The 15,491-nt window shown below is 39.8% G+C and overlaps 1 protein-coding gene across 2 annotated transcripts in view; it reads right to left on the reverse strand.

Moving 5' to 3' along the window:
• Nucleotides 1-15,491, reverse strand: part of CHID1 (chitinase domain containing 1) — a 139,566-nt gene that overhangs the window by 53,775 nt on the left and 70,300 nt on the right. For both annotated transcript variants that reach the window (XM_077321434.1, XM_077321435.1), the window contains exons 9-10: nt 6,760-6,861; nt 3,376-3,531 (exon numbers count right to left, since the gene is read on the reverse strand). In XM_077321434.1, the coding sequence (XP_077177549.1) occupies nt 3,376-3,531; nt 6,760-6,861 (258 nt within the window). The remainder of the gene's footprint in view (nt 1-3,375; nt 3,532-6,759; nt 6,862-15,491) is intronic.

A 15,491-nucleotide genomic window follows, 5' to 3' on the forward strand; every position in this document is an offset into this window, starting at 1 on the left:
CCCCCCAACGCCCTCTCTGTTCCCACCCTAAGCCAGCTCTATGGTACAATCTGGTACTGTACAAACGGAAACAGGAACTGAGACAACAAGAGCAACCTTGGCAGAAAACTCATGAGGCCACAAGAAAATCTTATAAGATGCTTATAAAATGGCAATAAAAGCCATAAAAAGGATTTTTTTGCAGCCACTACTACCTCCCCTAGCTCATGCCCAGCTCAACTTTTCAAGGGAAATTGGCTGACAAATTAAAATTAATAATTACGGGAGGGGGGGGGAGGAGGAAAACCAAAGGATCATCAGAAATTACCCAATCAGATATTAGCTGTGAGTCTTTTTCAAGCTACTTTGTGTGGGCATCATCTTGGCATGAAATAGAGGTCAGTGGGGGTGGGCAGGTAGTTGTAAATTTCCTGCATTCTGCAGGGGTTGGACTAGATGACACTGGAGATCCGTTCGAACTCTATGATTCTGTGAAATAAATAAATAAATCTGTGAAACAGAAGCCACCTCAATCCATAATCGACTTCAGAAATGCATGCTCCTTCCATGATCTATCATTTCAAGCCTGATTTTGGAAAATAAGTTACTGCTGACTCTAATAATAATTTCTGTGTAATTCTTTTTTAAAAGAGGGTCAGTATGTCCTATTTTGGTTTCTCATCTTCTGCCAGTGTTGACAAATGCCCCAGTCCATATATCCTTGTAGACAACAGAAGGCTGTCTTTTTGCTCACATCTGGAACAGATGGTAGACTCATATAAAAATTAATGTAAGCTTAACAGTGAGGGGTCTGAACTCAAAAAGTTTGAGAAAAACTACAGTAGACAAGCATTATTTATGGTTGCATGCTTATAAAATATAAAACCTAAAATTAGTTTCAGTGTATTCTAAACTCCCCTCTATGAACCTGAACAGTTCTGCAGGGCCTGCAAAAGGGAGCTCCTCTGCCAGGCATTTGGTTGAGGTCGACCTAAACCATCGCTTCCAATTGGTCCCCTAGCCCCCCCTCCTACTACGACTGCTATGAATCTGCCCAACCCACTGGGTCTCAGTAAGAGTTGAGCTGAAGCTCCTTGTAGTTCCACCACTCCTTAATGTTATTGTTGTCATTATGTTAATGTTATTGTTGTTATTCACCTTGTTGTTCCATAAATGATGTTATCTATCATTTATTGTTTCATGTAAACTGCCCTGAGCCTTCGGGAAGGGAGGTATATAAATACAATAAACAAACAAATCAACAGTAACTGTTAATACATACCTGGATTAGGAACTAGTTTTTAAAAGGGCCTTTATAAGAGCAGAACAAGGACTGAAGGGCCAGCAACACAGGCTGTACCCACTACTTAAGAGCTAAGAATCAGGCAAAATCTCCTGAACCTTCTCTTTCCCAGTACAAATAAAGACTCTTCTGAGTCATGTGTGCAAATCATGCCCTGAGGAAATAAGAAAGGTGTTCTAGCCTATTACAAAATAAGCATTACCCTTGGTTTGACATAGCTACATCTCAACGAGAGTGATTAACAAAATTTGAGGTAAATTAAAGATAACCTCATACCATTGAGGTTCTACAGAAATAGACTCCTCCTAGTACTCCAACAAACAGCCATCCTGGAAGTTATAGTTCTAAAATCCTGATAATTACAGCTATCTCATTCTCCCCCACCTTCAATTCAGTGCCCACACATGCCTTACCTTGTAAGACTGAAAAAGTAAGTGAATGAGAACAGGTGAGAACACCATATCACTATCCAACTGCCCTCACCAAACCTAGTTACTATTATCTTTAAAGCTGCCATTGCATTAAGATCCATTTAATTTACCTGTCCAAATTGTGCTTGAAGCATGCACCCCTATCATCCTACCTGCATGGTATTGTGAGAACATCATATTGAATTATTCTATAGGTTTGGCCCTGACGCTCTTAAAAATGTCTCTTTCCTGAGATCACCGCAGTCATCCCTTTACCATGCTTCAATGGCATAACTTTCAAGGAAGATCTCACCTCTAGCCATTCTAGGTATCACTTTTTATTGCCTATTATTTACAGCATGGCAGGCAGCCAATAAAGCTCTCAGTGGAATTCTAATTCCGTGCAGACTCTGTAAGGAATCTTTGTCTTTGAATAGCAGAATTCAATGTCAAATCTCTTAGGTTTCTCAACCGACAATTTATTACATCACTACTTCAGTGTATAAACTGATATAAAAGACTCACAAGTTTCTTTGAAGGAAGTTAGAAACACACATTCACAGCCTTATTTCAGAACAAGTCTTGAACACATTTCAAATGTCCTCATTGGCACAGAAGAGGCACACTGGTAGTTCTGCAAATCTGTGAAGTGTTTAATGTTCTTCTCTCTTAACTGCACAACAGAAATGTTTAAAGGCTGCTCTACTTAATAAGAAAACCTGCAAATGTAACATGCAGATTAAGGACACAACTGTGTGCTTACATAATGCTGGTTCCAGAATTTGTAGCAATTAGCTATGGTAAACCAAGTAGACAAGGCACAGATATTTCAAAGAGACAACAGTCTTAAACTCAAGGGTGTAGTTGTGTACTGGACCCTGGAATTAGAGCAGGTGTTCACAAGGTACGACTTCTAAGCCAGTTCTACAATAAAATATCTTCTGCCCAATGAATTTTAATAAGTAGGCATGCTAGTACTGCTCTGATATTCAGCTGGAAGTATCTACACTTAAAGCTTCACTTCATCCACTGCAGAAATAATTCTCCACATTCCCTAAGGCTCCTTGCTGGAAGTGTAAAAGAATGAAAGATTCTACAGCAATTTTTTCTTAGTGCCAGAGCTTCCTTAGAAGTCTATTGTATTTGCATCTCCATTTACACATCACCCTGTACAATTCATGAGCAGGTATGCTGGGCCAGTGGGAGGCCAAAGATGGCAAAGGGAATCTGGGTAGAGAAGTTAGGAAAGAAGCAGGGTGGCTAAAGAAGTTGCAATGGAGTAGTGGGATGAAAAGCACGAACTTGAGGAAGGCAAAGGTAGTGGACACAGACTGGTGAATTATGCAGAGCATAAATGGCAAGAGACATGTACTTGAAGAAGAGGGACAAAGAAGAACAAGAGCTGAGAAAAAGCCTGAGTCAGAATCTATAGATATGAAAGATGATGTGGTAGCTTTGGAAGACTAAAGAAGTAAAGAAATCACAAGACCAGAGAACTTGGGTGGGAGGAGGGGTGACTCCAGAGGGGCTGGCTTTCACATTTATTTAAACCACACAGACAGACCTTCGATTGGAAGCCTCCAGCTATGTATTTCTCTATAAAATTCTCTTTATGTATTTCTCTATAAAAATGAAAAACAAGATAATGATGCTTTCAACAAGCTAATTCTCTAGAAGCCTTGCCTGTTACCAATAACTGGTTCTCCAGAAGCACCTAATGCCGAGTAGTCCATGCCATAAAAATTCAGCCCTAGAAGAATTTTACTTCTCCATTTTGATTCAGGATCTAGCATTTGAACACAGGCTCGCATCCAGGGCAGAGGGGAATTAGGGCCAGGCCTGTACAAAGAAAACAGAAGTAAAAAAAATGATTTACTCATTACAGACAACAGTATTTCTAATGAATTTCTGTCCTAAGGATTTATAAATTTGATTCTGAAATCAAACTATATTTTTGGATAGCCAGAAAATGGGAATACTCGACATTGCATTAATTGGTCTTTGACATTCTAAAAATGACAATCTGTGAGTATGCATGTGATGAACTTTCAAATACATTGTTCACCTATGCCATTTTGCAAGACATTCATAATAAAGTGATTTAAGTGGAGACAGGAAATCTTGCTGCATGTCTGGCACAGTTTCCTGCTGCTGTAAATTGTTTCTTTGCAGTATATCCATCATTGGCTGGCAGCATCTTGGCATCTGGGTGATAAAAGCTCGAACATCATGCATTTTATGCAATACAAAGGGGGAAAGTATATACATTCCTGGGACAAGCTACTGGGTGACTTTCTTTATCTTGTGTGCATACATCTGACAGCAGAGATAACTAGGGACAAATATTGAAGGCCTCTTTGATATAGTGGAAAGAAATGCTATTTTGGACTTTTTCGGCAACCGCCAAAGCTGTATCAAAGCAAAGAGGGAAAGCACAGAATAAAGGTTTACTTTCTGTTGTCTACCTATAGGTATAGGACATGGGGGCTAGGTACCTGCTTACCAAAGTGAAAATGCAAACAAAAATATAATATACACAAGACTAAAGGGGAAAAAAACAGATAATGTACTTATTGTGCATTGTCAAAGAATTTGTGAGTGAGTAGTAGTTTCAAGTTTATTGTACAGCCATAGGCCATAGTATAAAAGACAACTATAAGCAATAGAAGCATATAATCACACATACACTGGAATCCATAGAATATCACAGATCATCAGAATCAGCCATCACTCCTCACCTTTGACCTTATCTGTTTTGCAGCCAGAGCAAAAAGTGCGACCCTATGAAGATTATGGATCATTATCTGACAATAGAAGAATCACCTTCTCAGAATCTGGAATGCCAGGGGCCATCGAGGGTAATCTATTAAGAAATTTGGTTCTGGGTTCCACATAGAAGTTAAAATTCAATATATAATGGGTCAGATCTTCTACTTCCCCTTTGCCACAGCTACATAGGCGTTGCTCCACATGGTTGAACCTGCAGTATACCCATGCACACAGCCATGGGCATTGCATGGAATCTCAGGTTGATGAAAGCTATCTTCGACCTCAGGTGCATCACGCTCATTAAAAATAGGGATCTGTTGTGATCTTTTTTGAAATATTTTAAAAGGGGAGCTACTTTGGATGTTATAATTATTAGAGCATCCATTTGATGCATCCATTAGAGCATCCATTTGAAATATCTAGTTCCTGGCCGGCTTCTTTGTAAATCAGGAAATCATCTGTGATGGTATATTTGGCCCAAATGTATCTAATATGCTCCTTGAGATGTTTCCTATCTCCAATCAGAGACAGGAAGCTCAAAGACATTTGTGCTGCTTCAGCTCATCTAACAGCATTAACCTAGAAATATTTATCTTCTGATTAAACTCATTAAAGCTAGCAGCACTATTATTTGTGCTTAGTATTATCTAGGGATGAGTGATTCAATTTGGTTAAGATGAATACTACCCAAATGTGGGTACTTTTTGGACCTATCCAAGCTAAACTGAATATCCCTGCACTTTAAATGGGCTAAATCAGCTGTTTAAATGCCTCCCCAACTTTCTCAGGCAGCACTTGATGAGGCGGAGAAGAGTCTGTCATCATCAATTGCTTGGCAGGCCATTTAAATGCCACACCTCTGCCCTCCTCTAGCAGCGGAGAGCATTCTTCACTGCCAGAGAATGCTGGGGAGGTGGCATTTCATGGCCCACCAAGCTGGTGATGTTGACACATCAGCTGCTTTGTGAACCCTTTAAATGCCTCCCCTACTTTCTCAGGCATCTTGAAAACTAGGGCATGAAAAAGGGGGATACAAAATGAGCCCATCAAGAAGGTGATATGTCATCAACAGCTGCTTAGTGTGCCCTTTAAATGCCTCCACAGCATTTCAGGCAGCACCTCAGAAGGTGGGGAAAACAGCATGAGTTGGCATCAGCTGCTTGCTGAGTCCTTTAAATGTCTCCCCCCCCCCAGCTCTCTCAGGCAACCCCTAAAAAGGTAGTGAGAGAGAGTCTGCCAAGCAGCTGATATGTCAGCTTTTAAATACCTCCCCTCTGCTTTGCAGTGATTGCAGCTACTTGGGAAAGCAGGCCAGAGCATTTAAAGGGATGTCAAGCAGGGTTTGGAAAGCATAACGGCAGGGTAGACAAGCGTACCCTTCAAATGCCCCCCACTTTCTCAGGCAGCAACTAAGAAGGCTGGGGAAGAGAGTGTGCACCAAGAAAGCTAATGTGTCCACTCTACCTTCCCTCTCCCCGAGCCCTTGTGAGCTAACTGTCAGCAGGGATCGAGGAGAGTGAGAGTAGGATGAACTATTCCACCTTGCCTCCACTCTCCCCAATCCCTCTTAGCACCCTTTTTAAATGCCTTATCCCGCTTTCTCAAACAACAAAGAATGCACCCTGAGAAAGCCAGGGGATGCATTTAAAGAGAATGTGAAGCTTCATATGCTCTTTAAATGCACCATTCTTTAAAAGACCCCATTCTTAGGCAGTGATTGCTGCTGCCTTACAAAATAGAACAGGGGAAGCACTTAAAGGGCTCACCAAGCAGCTCAACTGTCGAAATCAGCTTTCTGATATGCTTTTTCCCCTCCCCAGCCTTTCCACCAAATGAGGAGCCTGCTTGCATTGGAGAAGGGAGGTGTGGGGAACTCCATGCCTGCCCTCCCTAATATTTAAAATGCTGGTTGCTGGCTTGCATTGGGAAGGGGGTGGCAGAGGATCCCAGCACTTGCTGTCCCCAATGTGCAGGGGGAAAATTTGGACCTTTTCAGATCTGGTCAAACCAATTTGGCTGAATCCAAGCCAGGGTAGGGTGCTTTGGATCCCTTCCTAGAAATGGCCAAAATTGGCCCTTAAACAGCTATATTACCATCTATTTTACCAACACTCAATACAGACTGCATTCAACTTGACAAGCAAATAATTTAGCTGCATGACTTCACATTTTCCTATTTTAATATCTTACTACCTTTCAATGACAGTGTCTCTGTGAGATTCATTATACTCACTGATGTCATACTGCACCTCTGTAGCCCAGTTCAGTAAGCTTTCTTTTCTGCTCTTTGTTACATACCGTTGTGGTGCTGAATAATCATATGTCATAAGGCTGAAGCTGTCCACTATTGGTGCTAGTTGATCAAATTCTTTCTTTGTGAACATTCCCAACTGGTTGGTTCTTTTAAAGGAAAAGGAAATGAGAGACAGAAATCACTCTGTTATGAAACCCCAAATCTGGTTCGAAGAAGAAATCAGGGAACTCTAGTCCTGCTTTTAAATTATTTTAGATCTGGCTATATTCCATTATGGCTTTTATGAAGTCATAATTCCCTTGTTAAACTTAGAAACATCAAATTGGTGACAGAACTCAGCCTATAAATGCTGATGGTGATGCCAAAAGATCAGAACACAGGACCATAATAAATGTTTCATTAAAATTATTCAATATTCAACTATATATATATATATGATTTAATGTACAGTAAATGTACATATACACATATATATATATGATTTAATGTACAGTAAAAGCTTTGTTAAATGGTACCCAGCTAACAGGCATGCTGGCTGATTCACTTGACTGAGTGTTAGGTACAAGCGTTGTTAACTAGTTTACCAACCCCAATTCCCTGAAGATGACAGTTAACAGAATTTTTATCATCTACAAACTTTATAATGACAGAGCTTAAAATATGTTTTTAAATTGCATTTACCTCACTTTTTCCTAAAGGCTCATGGTAAATCATCATCAATCCATTAAAAAACAGAAATCTTTTTAAAAATTCAAGTTGCATACTAAATTAAAAGTATAATAAACAGAGTTCCTTTCACAAAATGGAAGGTTCCTAATACCTATGCCACGCCTTAAAATGTTGGCTCCAGAATATAGTGAACCTTCAGAAGCAGTACTAGGAACATGAGGGCAGGGGTCTCTGTAGGACAGGAACTGGTGCAAATTCATACATAACTTTGCCAGAAATGTTTTTACACCATCAAAACATTTTGTTTCCACCCATGATTATATGATTTATACTAGGTGGCCATCTTGTGGTTTCTTCTGATGGTGACTTTAACAACTCTTGTTTAGATATTTTGGACATTGCTTTCTGTGATAAAGGCCCCAATCCAATTTTGCATGTGAAACAATTGTTTCTATCCTTCACAATTCCACAAGAAGAGCTGGATTTTATACCCCACTTTTATCCACCCTAAGGAGTCTTGCAATGGCTTACAATCATCTTCCCTTCCACTCCCCACAACAGGTACCCTGGGAGGCAGGTGAGAATGAGAACTGAGAGAACTGTGACTGGCCCAAAGTCACCCATCAGGCTTTGTGTAGAAGTGTGGGGAATCAAACCCAAATGCTGGCAGGGGCTCATGGGAATTGTAGTCCATGAACATCTGGAGGACCACAGGTTGACTCCCCCTGCTCTAGAGGAAGCATAGAATAAACATATACTAAATAAATAACACAACAGGAAGAACTAGTGGTGAATTTCTCAGAATTATGTATGTTTTGGCCCAACTCTCTACCAGCACTGTATCATGCAATGGTGCCTGTCCCCCCCCCCCCCAACATATATAAATATCATACACACTATTGTATAGGAGCCCTTGTTCTCACTGAGAAACTCCCCCTGCACCACAGCCAGCCACTATATGTATATTCCATCCCTATAACCATCCACATGTTCACCTTCCTTCCACAGTTCAGTACTGAATGATGCAGGCACCTGAGGAAAAATGATCTTGAGGATACATGTAAAAGAAGTGCAAAAGCATCTGCCTTGAAATAAATAGCACGGCTGTAAGGCTGTGCCTCTGGCAACAGCCTCACAGGATTCTTCTTGCTTCTAAGGGACTACCTACATTCTACTGCATATGCATGGGCCATGCAGCAAACAGTATACTATTTTTAATAGTATACTATTTTAAGGGTAGATGGCATTCTTACATCCTGATTCTAACCATATTTACTTGGGGGGAAAGTCACTAGAACCCATTTTCTATTTATGCATATTATCAGAACATTTCCAATACATAAAGTTACATACCTTGAAATTAAGCATTTTAAAAGGAAAATATTAATTTAACTGGGTATATTCAAGATGTAACAACAGAATGTAACACAGCTGAAAGCACACAAAGCTACATTTTTTCTACTGAATCACAGATCAAATTAAACTGATAGCAAACACATTAGGAGCATTTGGTTTACATAAATGCATTTGGATTTTTTGCTTCATTCAATTATGAGTTCCAACACTGAAATCTCTAATCTAAGCAGCTATAAAAAAGCAAATCTACCCTTGAAATGTTCTATTATTACATTATCTTTATTTACAGCCTGGCTCCAGAGGTGCTAAGATATGAAGCTCCATTTTTTTTAAAGTCAGGTTAAAAATACTGAACCTATTATTTTCGTGTATAATAGATTGTTTGGTGGCGATAGATACGTGGTCTGCAACTATTTAGCCAGCAACTGCATTACGAATGTTAAACAGTATCTTGATAATGACCTTTAAACATAGAAGCTGAAATTTCTCTGTTTTTCCAGTAAGAACAGGAATTCCAGCTGTGTTTATAAAATTTATGAATTGCATCTCAGCGTGAAAATACCTTATATGATCAACTATTTTTTTAAAAGGTAAGCCCTTACAAGCTATTTGCGGGGGGGGGGGCGCAATTTGAAAATTTCACCTACCCCACCAAAATATCCCCTCAGGATTCTTTTATCTCTGAGGCTTGAGCAGGCCAATTTATCATCCCTGATTAATTAAAAGAAATGTAGCAGTTTTCAGTATTTCATCCTTTCTGGAGCAGTCTCCATCCCCATGAAACTAGTTTTTAAGGTTTTATTTAAGGGGCATTGATTTACAATTTTTTTTTTACTTTACAAATAAGGATTCTCCCCAAAGGAAGAGAACCCATCTTGTTGGTGAGTAACCCAGGCCCATGCTGCATGGTGGCAGCCACACTAGGCTGCTGCCGATGTATAGTTGCAGAGCTGCATGCTCTGCAGCAGTCCACATAGGGGACACATTTCAGTCCCCCCGGGAAACAAAGCAGCAGTGGATTAGTTCTGCTACCGGGAGGGGGGAGGTTATTTTGCAGGAAGGTTATTTTGCAGATTTCTGCAAAACAAAAATAAATGTCCCAGTCCACTCAGAAGCATGGCAATATGCTGCAAAGCCAACTGGGCTACCATAGGACAGCGAGGAGCTGGGCCTGGAAGGCCTGACTCTTCTGTCCACATGAGCCTGCTGCGGAACAGGCTCTGTTGGCCCACGCAGTGGGCTAACTTGGAAAATTCTGTGTTCTCTTAGCCCGGGGCTTCTGGGGCCAGATCTGCACCAGGCCCAGAAGGGTGACAGCCTGGTGGTAATGCCATATTGAACCAGGGATTTGCCCCACTTACTTATGACTACCCTATTGGTTTTTTCTGCCCATGCAGAACCGGCCCAAGAGTGCTTTTGTAATTAGACCAATGGCCAGCTGAATTACTATTAGTGATATGAGTGGGGAGTCCACAAGGAATTCACGGAGGAAGAAAAAATCCTTCAGTTACACTGAAACAAATTTCCTTAAATGTTATATATAGGTAGGAAGCAGTTAGTTGTCAGGAAGAGCTAATTAGAGTAAAGATGCATAAATAAATACAGCTAAGATTGGAATAGCATATTTGGTAAGACAAGTAAACAGACTCAAATTGGCATACATATTATAAAGGAATTAACAACAGATGTGCTCCTCCAAAAAAGACCAACAAGTTGAATTTCTGGGTATAAGTGAGAACTGAGTGACTCAGCATGTATAGTAAGATAATCTTTTTAGAAGTTTGGGCAATTTCCACATATCAGTAAAAATAGCGTTACGCCAGCTGATTGGAAAGCATTAAATTTTATTGTGCCTCCCAGCTCCTCCTCACCTTTTTGTTGTCTTACCTTTGTCTGAGTTGCATTTGTCTGAGTCACTCCAGGCAACCAATCCCCTTTCTCCATATTTTAAAGGTCCTGCAATCCCTGCTAATTTTTTTTTAATTCATACTTCGTTGAAATACCTATGCATAGAATCATGGATGGAATCATGAGTCCTTTGATACTTTTAAAAATTAATCTCATTCTTGATTTGGGTCTAGCAAACTTAAGAGTGGCACGCTTTGTGTTACAACTTTGAAAAAAAATCTTTTATTTCTGGCATCGCCTGCACACTTGTCCGTCTATTCGTTGTTCCAGGAAGTTAGTCATTTTAAAAAAGAAATTCCCGTCCCCAGGAACAAGGCGGGTGCGAGGGCGGGATGAGCACATTTGAGCCTTTCTCTAAGCTGGTTGCCTGTTGGTTGCTCTCCAGTAGCTCATGCTAAATAGGTTGGTGAATCCACTTTATGCAATTCCCCAACTAGTGATTTAAAATGGAGGATATAGCCAGCCGGTTACTGCCGAGACGGTGGATGTTGGTGATGTCATATGGAGGGGCTGGAATATAGCGACTTCTTTTGGCAAACATTACACTACATTTAATGCATGTGGAAATGCCCTTGGAGTAAATTTCTACTCAATTCTGTTTTGATAAAACAGAAGTTTGAAGAGAGGTAAGTTTCTGCAAAATTTCGGAATTTGTCTCTGCTGGTGCTGAGATAACAGCAATATCTTCTCCAACCTTCCTACCTCCTGCTGGAGTACCACTTGTGCTCTGCAACACAAAACAACTGCAAGACTGAAGCTACAAAAGGCTGCACTGACTTCTCCGCACAGAGAAATCAAAGAGAAATTCCTCTTTCAAAAAGAGAAAAAGAAACAGAATAAGAGGAGTCCACCGCTATATCTAAAAAAGTTAACTTTAGAAAAAGAAATTCCACTCCCTATAACAAGACTACTGAAAAGTATGTGTGTAATAATGGTGAATTATAAGCATAGCCAAATGACATTTTTCAGTCAAGGCAGGAAGTTCTACGCATAAAGAATACAAAGGCAACAAAGGCAAATTACCTGTGAGAGAGTTTAACATTCCAGCAAGTACTTAATTTTGATGTATGCTGAAGCTACCTCATGTTCCAAGAACCAATAATTTACTTGTCATATTAAGAAGCAGCCCCTTTTCCCAACACCAGTTCAAACATAAATTAAAAGCAATCATCCTTTCTAGGGACCTACTTGCACCCATTAGTCTTCCCAGCAGTTATCTGGCATTTCTTACACATTTAAACTGCTAACACGATATGAATAAATAGAAGGGTATTTGTTATGTCACAGTAACTTTAAAGTCGAGAGGCAAAACAGTTTCTTTCCCCAAAGCTTGCAAGCTGTATTTGCAGTAAATATGTTTTCATTACTTCAATGAAAGAATATAATTCCCTTTTATCATATACTATGTTTTTACTGTACATAACATCTTTTCACATAGTTTATAGATGGATGGTATTTTAATGAAACTGGGATGCAACATTTCTTCCAAGCACAATATTTTAATGAACAACTCTTCCCTATCTACTGCATTATTAATTACAGTAATTATTTGGAGTGCAAGCACAATCTCCCCCTCCCCCTATGACTAAAGATGTGAACTTTTCTCAATAACACTCATCAGATGAATTACAGGAATGAGAGTCTTTTAGGTAGTTCTCTGCACACGATCAAGTTGGGCTCAGTTCTCTCTCTCTCTGCAATGAATTCTTGAACAGTAAACTGCACAGCACTCTTGGTGACCCTGAAGGGGTAGGATCACTTTAAGTGACCTGAAGATGAGAGCTATAATGAACACGTAGCCCCAAAGTTAACTGGAACTTCAGTCAAAAGACAGACGAACAGATCTATACGTATAGTCTGACAACCTGCACCACTGCCTATGTTGGAATGGAACTGCTACGTTCAGAGAACATGGGTGGCAGGTGGATTCTTAATGATGTTTTATGGAGGCTTGTATACTGTACCCCACCACAAGTCCCCAGAGAATGGCAAACTAAAAATCTAAGAAATAAATAAATAAAATAAATAAAAGACAAGTGGATCACTCTCCTGTGCTTGTGGGCTTCTCAGAAACATTAGGCTGGCCACAATAGAAAATAGAAATCATTTATTTTATTCAGTCAGTCCTAGAGGAGATCAGCCCTGACTGCTCCTTAGAAGGCCAGATCCTGATGATGAAACTCAGATACTTTGGCCACCTCATAAGAAGGAAGGACTCCCTGGAGAAGAGCGATCGAGGGCAAAAGAAGAAGGGGACGGCAGAGAACGAGGTGGCTGGATGGAGTCACTGAAGCAGCCGGTGCGAACTTAAATGGACTCCGGGGAATGGCAGAGGACAGGAAGGCCTGGAGGATCATTGTCCATGGGGTCGCGATGGGTCGGACACGACTTCGCACCTAACAACAACAACAACATTTTATCTGCTGCTTCCATTGGCTCCTCAGTCCTCAGCAAGCAAACTGTCCCTTTACTCAATCTCACTGCAAGGAAAGATGAGAATATGGGTATGTTCCTGCATAAGGCCAATTTGATAAACATTATTAGTAAAAAATGTCAAGAACTTATGCAAAATTCATCAGTCAAACAAGATACTCTTAAAACAGTCCTTGGGCTAGAAGCAGACTATAAAACAGTTGAAAGAGATGGAAACCTTCAAATTCAAAGCCTGGCTAAATAAAAAAAAAACCATTTCTGCCTGACACTTAAAGGAAGGGAACATTCAAGGGGAAGGGCGTTCCAATGACAAGGAGCCAGAATTGAAAAAAATTCCATCTCTGATTACTACCTAACAAACCTCTGCAGGCAGGACCACAGTCAGCAAGGTTTGGAAAGAAGATCTGAATGCCTGGCCTTACACTTCATTCTAAGAAAATCTCATTGGGAGACTCTAGGGATGCCTTGGCAACAGTAGTTAGGATGGCTGCCTAATCCAACTCCCTCTTTGTCTTTTGGCTTAAAATCTGAAAGCAGACAAGGACCTATCAGATCATATACATTATCAATATTGTCACAGGATCCATAGAAAATCAGAGCAGTCCTCTCTGTCCTCTCTAACTCCCGCCTTAAGGACAGAAAGAGTTGCAAAAGCTGCCTCATTAGTGCTACTGTGGCAGCTGCTCATCAATGAAAGGTGTGGATAACAGGAGCAAAGCTGGTTAAATTACTCTAACAAACCAGGACTTGCTTGACAAACTATTCCAAATCTACCACTGCAGATGGATCTCCTGATAGTGTTTACAATTAGATTTACCTTCTTTAAAGTATTTCACAAGGACATAATTTTTTCCTTGGTTTATCATTTGAAAGGGGGTGGGGGAATCTCCCCCATACAGCAAAATGACTTACTATTCATTCACAAATGCGTTCTTACATTTAACATCATAAAAATTCTACCACCATTCCCATTACTGAAGTCCATGATGACATTCAATTCACCCCATACAAATTCCTTTTTCCTCATTTAGAGTAATAATACCTCCAGGCTCAGATTTAAATGAAATTAATATGCTTACAAATTAATATGCTTACAAAACACACCTGAATCCATTATCCCTTGAAAATGGAAGCAATGAAACTATACTGCCCACCATCCCCTTCCTGATACAGAACATGCTGGATCCTATGGCCAGTGATTCTAAAAGTGGGGTGTTAAAGCGGAAAACCCTCCTTTGAAAAGGAGGCAAAGAATTCTATTATTTGAAAATACTACTAATAAAGGAATCTCCAAGATATGGATAGCTGGTTGATCCCTACTGGTTTTCTAGGAGGAACATAATATATGAAGAGTCTTGCTGGAGAAGAACAAACCTCCATTAGTGAAGCATCCTTTTCCCCAATCAATTAGATGTCCCTGGGAATCCCCTAAATAGAATATGATGGCATCAACCCTTCCTATCATTGACTCTTCATAACTGGTATTCAGTGATGTCCTGCCTCCAAACATAGAAGTTCCATTTAGCTGCTTATAGATCTATCTACTTTTAAAATTGCTGGAAAAACAGGTCAAGAAATTCTGCTGGGTAAATTTACTTGACCTCCTTGTCTAACTGGCCTAACAACATCAAACTCTTTTACCTGTCCTTCATTAAAGATAGAATGTTCTATAAGAACCAAATAAATTCAATAATGGTACATGCATATAGGCTGAATAACTGAGCCAATAAGGGTTAAGGACTACCTTTGAAATATCAGTTTCTGCAACTATAGTCAAAAATTAATGGGGGAGAGGGAGAAGAACTGCACTGCTTCTTTGTAAAAAAAAGCACACTATGCATTTGGAATGCAAATTACCTATAGATTATGTGATTCAGGGCATCCATAGACCAAGTACCATTTGGGTAATAGTTACATCTATGCACAGCATAAATTGGCTAGGTTAATATAACATAATAGCTCAAAACCTTTGTACATGCAGTTAACCTTGCCTCTTAACCACAACCTTTTCCCATTCAAAGTTTACCTCAAATGTCAAAAGAAGAATCATACAGAAGAAGAAGCCCTTTAATGAAGAATAAAGGAATACCCTGCTTGTTCATAATATCTGAACCTTTTTTTCCGCCGGGGAGGGGATCTCCATTCCTCAAGATATATAAATACACTTTAAAGAGCAAATATAAACCTAAAGTAATTCAGCATGAAAGAAAGAGAGACTACAGATATCTGTTATAACCAGCTTTAAAATTTAATTTCAGATATTTATTCTTCTCCTACACCCCCACCAAAAGACTCTGCCAATATTCTATGTTGGAGTGTCTCATCCTATTCTTATAATTAAGCTTATAAACTAGCCAATGCTTAGTTTCTTAAATTGAAATATCCTGGATTTATTTGGTAATCCAAAGTA

Source organism: Paroedura picta, chromosome 2 (assembly GCF_049243985.1).
Source record: "Paroedura picta isolate Pp20150507F chromosome 2, Ppicta_v3.0, whole genome shotgun sequence".
Taxonomy (NCBI): domain Eukaryota; kingdom Metazoa; phylum Chordata; class Lepidosauria; order Squamata; family Gekkonidae; genus Paroedura; species Paroedura picta.